Genomic DNA, 9,974 nt, shown 5'->3' on the forward strand with positions numbered 1-9,974 from the left:
TTGCAGGGGGGTTGCCCCTGCCCAGGGCACGCTCCGGGGGGACGACCAAACCCAGCCCTGCCCCCCCGGATGCAACAAGCTCCAGTGCCCGGGCAGTGCCCGGGAGTTGCCCGGTGGAGGGCACGGGGACGTGCGCCGACGGGCTGGGGGTCTGAGGTCCCACCGGGCCCTGTTCCCCCCCTCCCCCCGACTCCGGTCCCCCAGCGTCGCCTGCGCGCTGGCAGCCAGGCAGGGAGCACCGTGCCCGCCCATGTCCTGCAGTGCTTGGGTGGGAGCCAGCTCCGCCACGCTCCCCCTCCTCCTTCTCTTCCTCCCCGCACACAAAGCTCAGAGCCCGGCAACCCCCAGTTCATCCGCCTGCCCCCTGTGAACAGCATCCCCTGGGGTAGATGCCGGACTCTAACAGTGTTCCCCCCTGCCACAGACCCCTCTGGTTTGGGGGTGAAGAAGTTTAGCTGCCTGGGTTTGATTACAGCTCAACCAATGACCCCCCAGCTCCCTACCCTGCCTCAGTTTCCTTCCAGTCCCCCTCTGCCCATTCTAAAACTTAATTGGCAGTGCCTGGACATGGAGGGAACTTCCCTCCCCCTCCACGAGCACTCTCCAGCACCCCACACTGCTTCTCCCCTTCTGAGGATCCTGAGAACACATTCAGGGACCCTGTCACTCACACTCACACACACACGCACACACACTGTCAGCAGGGTACCCTCTCCAAGGGCTGCAGGCAGTGTTGTCCAGGGGGACACATCACTATAGGGCACCCCAACATAGCCCCAGGTGCCCCACCACCACCACCACAGATTTTGCCCAGGGCAAGGTGATGCTGTGCACCTCACACTGCAGCTGCTCTGGGGACACATCACCCCCTTCCTTACCTATCAGGCTGATGCCAAGGGGGGCTGGAAGCAGCAGCACCCCCAGATGCCGCCACGCTGCTGTTGTGGAGCTGCTGGGCAAGGACCCATGCCTGCGGGGCAGGTGGCACTGCCAAGCATGGGCAGCAGCTGTGTCAGGCCTGGGTGCTAATTGCATTTGCCCTAATGGGTGGCAGTGCCAGGAAGGGGCACAGGGGGCAGGGGGTTTGAGAGGATCCCAAACACTTCATAGCTGTCTCCCACAGCTATGGGACACTGCCTGTCACTCAGGGTGGGCAGAGGGCTGGCGGGCAGGGGGTGTCATGGTATAGCCCCCCACCCTTAGAACCAGAGAGGTGACATCACTGCTGGCTCCACCAGCCCCCACCCGCATTTAATTAGCAGATGGCCCCCGCACCCCATACCCCCCCCTGCCAGGCAGCGCCCGGCCTGTGCAGGGCCATTAGCTTTATTGTCTGTGCTGAACGAGAGCCAGGCCTCGTTAATTGAATTGCACCCGCGCCAAGGACGGGCGGGCGTCTCCCCTCCCCAGCCCCCCCCGGCACCCCCTCTCCCGCCTGCTGCCAGGGCAGGTACATACCTTCCCCCTGCCACCCTGCTGGTGTCCTGCCCATGGGGTGCCTGGCATGGGGTGTGTGGGTACAACTGTGGGCAGGCACACATATGTGCCCTCTCAGCCCTGTGCCCATGCCTGCCACAGGTCTGTGGCTTGCACCTATGTGCACACCCCAACAGTTGTGCACACACAGCCAGCACACATGCACTCACACACATGAGTGCAGGGCGGGGGTGCTTCACTGTCCCCCAACACCTCATCCAACCATGCACCAACTGACGTGGGGTGTTGAGCTCTGTGCCTGTATGGGGAGGGGGAGGGTGGTTAGAAGGATGCTATAGGTCGCTTGAGCAGCTCCCTCATGGTCCCTGGCTGCTCAGGGGCACCCCACAGCCCAACACCCCCCTCAGGGAGCCAGCAGGGTGTGAGGAGGCCTGAGCTCCCGCTTAATACCACTTCCTACTTTCGCTTTGGTGCTGTGCTGATGCCTGGCCTGGGGGTGTCAGGAGTCGCCAGACCCCCTGTCCCCTGGATGGCACAGGTATGGGCAATGGGTGCTGAAAGGGGGAATGTGGCAGAAGGGATAGTGGTGGGGTGTGGGATGGCAGGAGGTCCCCATGTCTGGCAATGGGGAGGGTGAGCTGGCATTGTTCCCAGTCCTCCCACGGTTAATTTAACCCCCACTGCAGAAGGACTCGGCAGGGATGGGCTGGCACAGAAAAGGGGGGACTGGCATGGTGGCCAAGGGGCACTGCTGCGCTGGGGGCCCTAGAGGCACAGATAACAAAGGGGGGGTGGGGAACACTTTGCCTAGAGTGCCCCAGGAAGAGCTTGCACCCCGGTTCTGGGCACAGCCCCCATGGGAGGAGCAGATACCCAGAGACACTGCGGCTCCTGGAGTGTTCTCTGCCCAAGGGCTGTTACCCCTCTGGGTTGTTGTGCACAGGAGGGGGAGCTCAGTGCCAGAGGCTGATGATGCCCCAATGGTGCTGTTGGCTGATGCTATAGATTAGCTATAGATTTCGGACTCCCACCCCAAAAACTTCAGGGGGGTTCCCTCAAAACTTTCCCAAGCCCCATTCCTGAGGGAGACATCAGTGTCCTGCCCAGGCTTAGCACTATCCTTCCCCTTCTTCTTCCACAGGAGCTGCAAAAGGGAACCATCTTCACTGACCACCTCCCCAAAACTGGCTGCCCCAAAACTTTCCATCCCTCAAACAGGGTAGCTGGGTGCCAGGGGGCCTAGGTGCTGTGCCTGATGAGGTGGTGGGAGGTGGCTCCTGTGGCCCCTCCCAACCTCCCACACTTCCTCCTGGCCAAGGTACAAAAGGAGAAGCAGGCAAGCGTGGCATGGGCACGGGGGCATGCCACTGTCCCTCCAGCACCTGGTGAGCACCTCAGAGCACCCCACGGCTGCCTGGCCACAGGTAAGGCACTCCTTTTCCTCGAGGGAAACTGAGGCACGGGCAGGGTGGGCAGGCAGGAAGACAGCTCTCCCAAGGTCTCACAAGGTTACTGGCACGGGAACCCAGGCACCTGGAGTCCTGTGTCCTGCCCTGCCCTCTGTGCCACCTTGCTGCAGCAGGAAGCATGGGACACACACACACTCTCAGCCATGCTTAGGCACACACTTCTGGGAGTGAACACATGCCCTGCCATGCACACCCCATGCACACATAAATGCTCTCCCAGCCCTGTGCCCAGCTACCAGCCATAGTAACAAGCCCAGAACCTGCCACCTCCATGTTCATACACTGTCCCTTACCCTGACCCCAGGGTGCCATCTGCTACCCCCAGAATCTCCCTGCTGCTCAGTGTCACCCAGACCCCCTTCCCATGCCCCCATACACTCCATAACCCCATGTCAGTCCTGTAGGCAGCATACTGTGCCAGGGGACTCTGCCTGCAGAGGAGCTCGGTTTGGGGGACTGCAGGTCCGGGGCTGTGCGCCTCACTTCCCCACCCCTTTAGGAGCCCCACTCTTCTGTTCATGGTGTGAGCAAGGGAAGCGAGAGCAGGAGCAAAGTCAGTGCTTCCTCCATGTCATACCCACATCCTGAATCCTTGGGGACAGGGACAAGGACAGGGACACACTGGAGGGGGGCAGCTCAGCCCAAGGAATGGGGCAAAGGCTGAGCAAGGCATGGGGTGCCTGGAGGCATTTTGGGGTGGGGCACATGAACAGCTAATGGGGCTATGGGATGGGTCACCTTTGCCTATCCCATACCATATGTAGTGGTGGGACATGGGTAGGGCATGGGTGTCTGAGTCCACCTCCTCTTACCTTAAGAGAAGGCATCTCCGACGGGGGCCAGACCCTCTCCTTGGGGGAATAGTTAGGGGAATAGTTGAGTTTAGTGGTCCCTGGTGAGTGCAGCCTGGCACCTCTCACGTCTTCCCTTGCCTTTGCAGAGCCCCAGGGGACAATCATGGCAAAGGACGGGGAGCTCAACCGCATCATCAAGGATCTGCAGAGTAAGTGTGCCACCCTGTCCTCTGCCAGTGTGTCCCCTGCATGGCACATGCCTGGCCATGATGGGTCCCTCCTTGCACCCAAACTGGAGGTCACTGCTGTGGGTGCCATGACACTTCTCCCCTGAGCCTCCTAGTGCCCACCCTGCCACTGCTTTCTGCTCCCATCCTCACTGCTAATCCCAGGGGACCAGCAGTGTCTTGTGGGTACCTGTACCCCTTGCTCCCTCTGATCCCCCTTTTCATCCCAAGGCAAGTTCCTCTTTCACCAGCCAGCAGAAATCCCCAGGGCCAGCAGCCAGGAAGTTTTAAGGGAGGGAGGTGGGATGCGGCTGGGTGCCAGCCATGCCAGCTCAGCCCTGCCATCCCACAGAGATCGTGTCTGAGATGAACCACATCTACCAGGAGCGGAACCTGCCAGTGACAGACGGGAGCCAGGAGCTGCACAGCCTCTGTGCCCATCTGGAGTTCCTCCTCCAGGTACAGCCACTTCTTCATCCCCAACACTCCCTGCCTCAGTTTCCCCTAGAGCACAGGTGAGAGCAGAGGGGACACCACACTGGCCTTTTTGGTGTATAGGGTGACCCCAGTAGGCATTGTCTGGCCCTGGGCATCCCTAGCCATGCAAGTATCTGTACCAGGGTCACCCATGCTCACATGTGTAATTATACACGCTGCAAAAAGGAAACTGAGGCACAGGGCCACTAAAGAGGCGACAGCCAAGGAACACTGGGATCTATCCTGATGAGGGACCTGGCTAGAACCCAGCCCCACAGAAGATAGGCTGGGGGGTCAGAGGAAGCCCTGAAACAATCAAGATCATGTCTCTTCCAGTTTGACCTCAAGGAAAAGAGGAGCTTCTTTGGACAACGCAAGGACTATTGGGACTTCTTGTGCCAGGGCCTGGCACGATGCCGGCAGGAGCATGAGGGCATTCGCTTTGTCACCTCCCTTGACAAGGTGGGCACTGACTAGCAGGGTGCCTGGGAGCTTGTGTAGAGATTTATGCCTGTTTGCAGGTGCACACACACTTGTGCACAGTAACTCGCTCACCCAGGCATTGAGGATTTGTCCATTGGCACATTCCTCCTTCTGGGGTTCCTACTGCCCCCTAGCCCTGGCCCTGGGCACTCTCTTCCTTCCTGCATGGGCTGAGGGTGAGGCATATGGGGTGCAGGCTGGCATGGCAGGGCTCAATGACTCTCTCTCCCCCAGCTGAAGACCCCCGTGGGCAGGGGCCGAGCCTTCCTGCGGTACTGCCTGGTTCACCGGCAGCTGGCAGAGTCCCTGCAGCTCTGCCTTCTCAACACCGAGAGCCTCTGGTGAGAGCTGGGGACACAGGGAGGGGATACTGGTGGTGGCGGGGGGCATGGCCAAGGTGGGAAGCACCCTGCAGCACACAGTGGGTAAGGGTGATGCAGGCACGGGTACCCTTCTGGGGCACAGAGGAATGCATGAACCCATTTTGTGGTTGCAGTGAGTGGTACTATGCCCGCAGCCCTTTCCTGAGCCCTCAGAGACGAGCAGAGATCCTGGGCACACTCTATGAGCTGGATGGCATCACCTTCCACCTGGCCCTGCGCAGGGCTGACCTCGACATCGCCTGGCCCATGTTCTCTGAGTGAGCCTGGGGATGCGGGGAGCACTGGGGTTATTTGGGGCACTAGGGATTCCAAGGACATCAGGGGCAGCGGAGGTGCGTCTCAGAGCAGCAGACAGGCTTTCCTCTGCTATCCTAGACTCCATGTGGCACCCTAACTGTGCCACGCTTCCATATGTGTCGCCAGGCTGACAGACACTATGGCCATGCCCACAAGCCTGCCACACTTGCATGCTAAGCATGTGCTAAGGCACAGGTCTGCTGCAACACTGGGACACTGCGACGTCTGAGACATGTGCATGCACACTCCTCCCTCAGGCACACTTTTAGGGGGGGCACTCATGGATGCAGTTGCTCTGGCACACTCACACTTGCTCAGCTGCTCACACACTCCTGTGCCCCATGCACTCACACAGTCCCCAGTTCCCCTCTGCCATTGTCATGGGGGTCTCTGGGTGCCACCTGCTCTGTGGCTGTTTAGACTGATGGCAGTAACCTCCCTGGTCTCCTGTCAGCGGGGCCTCCCAGTGTTACCAGTGCTGCTGTCCTCTCCATCCCCAAAGGCTGACCATGCCAAGGGAGCCGTGAGGGAGGATGGCAGTGCCTGGCTTGTTGTGAGGGTGACCTCATGGCCCTGAGCCCCATTTCCCCTCTAGGTCACTGGTACGATCCAGCCCAGTGGCCAGGAACAGCCCAGCAAAGGCAGTCCTGCAGAGAGGTGATACCAGCAAAGGGACACATGGATGGTCTGATGGCATTGTCCATCCTGCTACAGCACCCCATGGAGTGCTAGGCTGCCCATATCCACATGCCTTGGCTGCCCTGCAAGCAAGGGGTGTAGAGATGGAGGATGTGGAGGTGAAGAAATATGTGGAAGAGGAGAATGAAGAGGAGGTGAAGGAGGGTGTGAAGGTAGATGTAGAGGGAGATGTGGAGGTGGAGAATGACATTGAAGAGGATGAAGAGGAGTTGAAGGATGAGGAAGAGACAGAGGAGGTGGATGTGGAGGAGCTGGAGGACAAACATGGTGCTGGCAATGCACCCTACCCTGATGGTGATGGGGACCCTGTGATGTCGCCACCGACAGGCACAGGATGCATGCCAGGCTCCTTGCCACCAGTTCCCAGGCAGCTGGGTGGGACAGAGGAGTCCCTGCAGGTGCTGGTGTCCCAGCTGCAGGCCGAGCTGGGACAGCGGGAGGCGACATGCCGGGAGCTGGCGTCCCGGCTGGCGCGGGAGGAGCAGCGGCACCGGCGGTGGGAGGAGAGCAGCACCCGGTGGGCCCAGGTTCGGGAGCAGGAAACTGAGGCGCTGCGGGAGACCAACGCCTTCCTGGAGCGGGCGCTGGTGGCGGCGGGAGAACCGGGGGAGCTGGCCCGGGCACAGGAAAAGGCTCGGGGCTGGCAGGAGGTGGCAGAGGAGCGGGGTGCCCGGCTGGCCGCAGCTTTGGCCGAGGTGTCAGCACTGGCCTCGCGCCTGCGGGACTGCCAGGAGGGACGGACAGAGGCGCCGGAGGATGGTGGTGCCGCGGGCGAAGTGGCTGCTGTGAAGGAGGTGCTGCGGAAGGCGATGGAGCGCGCCCATGGACCTCAGGAGCCCCTGACAGATCCTCAGGAAGAGAGGGAGCCCAGCACAGCCACCGGCATGGCCATGGTACGGGCAAACCTAAGGGGACCCCAGAGTGGGACAGGGGTTTCAGGGCCAGGGCTGACCTCTGCTCTCCCCTAGCACCTGGCCACCCTGGTGACCACAGCAAAGGAGGAGGCACGGCAGAGCCGGCAGCAACTCCAGGCCCAGCAGCAGGAGATGGCGAGGCTGCAGGAACAGCTCAGCAGGTTGGGCAGGGACCGACCACTCCCATCTTGCCCCATCCCACTGATGCAGGGTTTCCAATGAGACCATTTATAATGCTTCATTTGAACCTTGGAGAGCAGCACCTGGGGATAGGCAGGAGGAAGGAGGGAAGGATTTGTGGAGGGAGGGATGGTGGGAGGTGTCAAACGGGGGATGGATAGGTATGTGGAGGGATGGGTGGGCAGAGGTGTGGAAGAACGTGCTTGGGATGAGTAGATGGATGAAGGACAGAGGGATGGGTGGAGGGGTGAGCCTGGGATGAATAGAGGAGTGGATGAATGGATGGATGGACAGACAAACTGATGGGTGGATGAATTAGGGGTGAATAAGTTGATGGGTGAGCACACAGAGGGATGGAGGGATGAACATGGGACAAGTGGATGGAGGAACAGAGGGATGAATTTGAGGTGAGTAGATGGATGGATGGATGGGTGGGCAGAAGGGAGGGACAGTCGTAGGGAAGGACAGATGAACAGCTGGGAAACAGATGGGTGGCTGGACAAAAGATGGCAATGTGTCTCTGAGGATGGGTAGCAGATAGAGGGAGGCAGGTATGGTCAGATAGAGAGATGGCTGGATGAGGGACAGGGAGCCCATCTTCCCCACTGCCCCATACCAGGGCCCAGCAGGATGGGGAGCGCTGGGCATTGGCATTGCAGCGGGCACAGCGGGAGGCCCTGGAGCGGGAGGCCACACATGGTGCTGAGCAGGCACGGCAGCAGGAGCTCATCCGCGACATGAAGGGGCGGCTGCTGGAGCTGCTGCGGTGAGAGCCCTGGGGACCCCACGGGTGTGGGGGCTATACATGGGCCAGGGAGCCCAAACTCTTTTGCCCAGAGGAGGGCATCGGAGCCCTGATAAATCCTGGGTTCAGGAGACCCCTGGGGAGACTTGGGTGTCTACCTTGGGTCTAGGGTGCCAGACATGCTCTCAGACACCACACCCTGCCCCCATGCCCCACCACCCCCCCTCTTCAGGCATGCTCATGCCAGGGCTGACCTGTCCCCTCCTGCAGTGAGAAAGATGCCCTGTGGCAGAAGACAGAGGGCATAGACACACCGGTGCCCAGCCCAGCCCCCCGTGATGCAGGGCTGTGCACCCGCTGCCACAAGGATTTCCGCCTCCTCTCCCGGCGGTACCACTGCAGGTAGGGATGTGGAGGGTACTTGGGGGGTTGGCACCAGAATGGCAGAGCTCTCATTGCCCACTCTTTTGGCAGGATGTGCCAGGGCAAGGTGTGCCACGCATGCTCTGTGGATGTGGGCAAGCAAGGACGCTGTTGCCTGCTTTGCTACCAGCAGGCTACCTGAGCCAGGACCGGGGCCCTTGTGCCATGCCTGGGACACCCCCTCCCCTGGATGCCTCCTCTCAGACTTACGAGGGACCCAGGCATCCAGGGCCTGCAGGCAGGTCCTGCTGGTTGATGTTTCAGGTTTGAGGCTTGTCTTTCATGTGGCTGACCTACAGTGAGGAAAACAACCTGCTCCTCCTACCCTGTGGCTCCCGTGTTGTCTATTGGTCATCACCGGATTGATCTCCAGGCTGTGTGGGGGATGCTGGTATGAGGGTGTCTTAGTCCTCCTGAGTGGAACTCTCCCCATTAGTGGTGTCCCAGTTGTGGCCAGGCTGAGTTGCCATCTGCCTCAGGCAAGCAGCAGCAGGCAGGTATGACAGCTCTTGGCCAACTTCCTGCCAGGCTGTGAGAAACTGCTCTTGACAAGAGGTTTCCCAGATGCAAAAGTAGTGGGCTATTCCTGCCCAGGCCCCCCGCTGACCCTCCTGAGCCTCAGGTTCCCAAGGGCTCCCTGCATGGGTTCCAGGGCACCCCTGAACCCCACCAACATACTGCTGGCACCTGCTGGTGCCCCACAGAGTTTCTTAACTGTAGGTTCTTACCCACAGGAGCCTGGATCAGGTGGGATGGAGAAGCCATACAAGGACCCTTGTGGATAGTCACTTGGGCATACTGGGACAGGCACCCTGATACCTGGCACACAGAGTGGCAGGAGGGACCCTAGCAGGGTCACAGCCCCCTCCTCAGCCCCTCTTCCCCCTCTGGTGCCAGTCCCAGTTGCCCAACCTTGGGCGGAAACATCCTGGTTGTGTAAGGGACAGGTCCCCAGCCCTTTGCACAATGATATCCTGGCACTGGGTGGGCATGGGGTACTGGCACCCTTCAGGCAGAGGTCACAGGGCTTGTTTGGTGTCATCAAGGAGCTGCCCAGAGATCTTGCAGTGATTCGATCCACTGGAGCTCAGATCAGGCTTGGAACTGGGGTGTTTTTTTCCAAAGATATGACAGACAGTGCACAGAGGCCTCTACACCAGGACCTGGCTGGGCGACTGCAGGGAACAAGACTTGTGTTTGGGTCCCCTCTGGGGATGCACAGAATACTGAACCTTCTGCAACAGCCTGTTGGGCAATAGCCCCTCCCTGGCCTGGAAGCAGGGTTACCCACACCCTGCCAGTCTCAGCTGGCACTGTCACATTGGCACCAAGGTGGGGACCCCAGGGCTCACTATCCCTAGAGATCTGCCCTGGCGTCATCCTGCCCTCTCATGGCAAGGAGGAGCCAGACCAGGGTGCCCAACCCACCAGCTGCTTTATTGCTGC

General features: G+C 60.3%; 1 protein-coding gene across 1 annotated transcript; it reads left to right on the forward strand.

Annotated features, from left to right (window-relative positions):
- Positions 1 to 2,777: 2,777 nt before the first annotated feature.
- RUFY4 (RUN and FYVE domain containing 4) lies at positions 2,778 to 8,742 on the forward strand. The gene is given in 12 exon segments (XM_030454655.1): positions 2,778 to 2,861; positions 3,847 to 3,954; positions 3,957 to 4,004; positions 4,280 to 4,386; positions 4,741 to 4,866; positions 5,122 to 5,228; positions 5,384 to 5,527; positions 6,163 to 7,159; positions 7,235 to 7,341; positions 7,980 to 8,126; positions 8,376 to 8,507; positions 8,580 to 8,742. Coding segments are annotated over 11 exon segments (2,097 nt in total). The 5' UTR covers positions 2,778 to 2,861; positions 3,847 to 3,863; the 3' UTR covers positions 8,671 to 8,742.
- Positions 8,743 to 9,974: the final 1,232 nt, after the last annotated feature.

Source organism: Calypte anna, chromosome 7 (assembly GCF_003957555.1).
Source record: "Calypte anna isolate BGI_N300 chromosome 7, bCalAnn1_v1.p, whole genome shotgun sequence".
Lineage (NCBI taxonomy): Eukaryota > Metazoa > Chordata > Aves > Apodiformes > Trochilidae > Calypte > Calypte anna.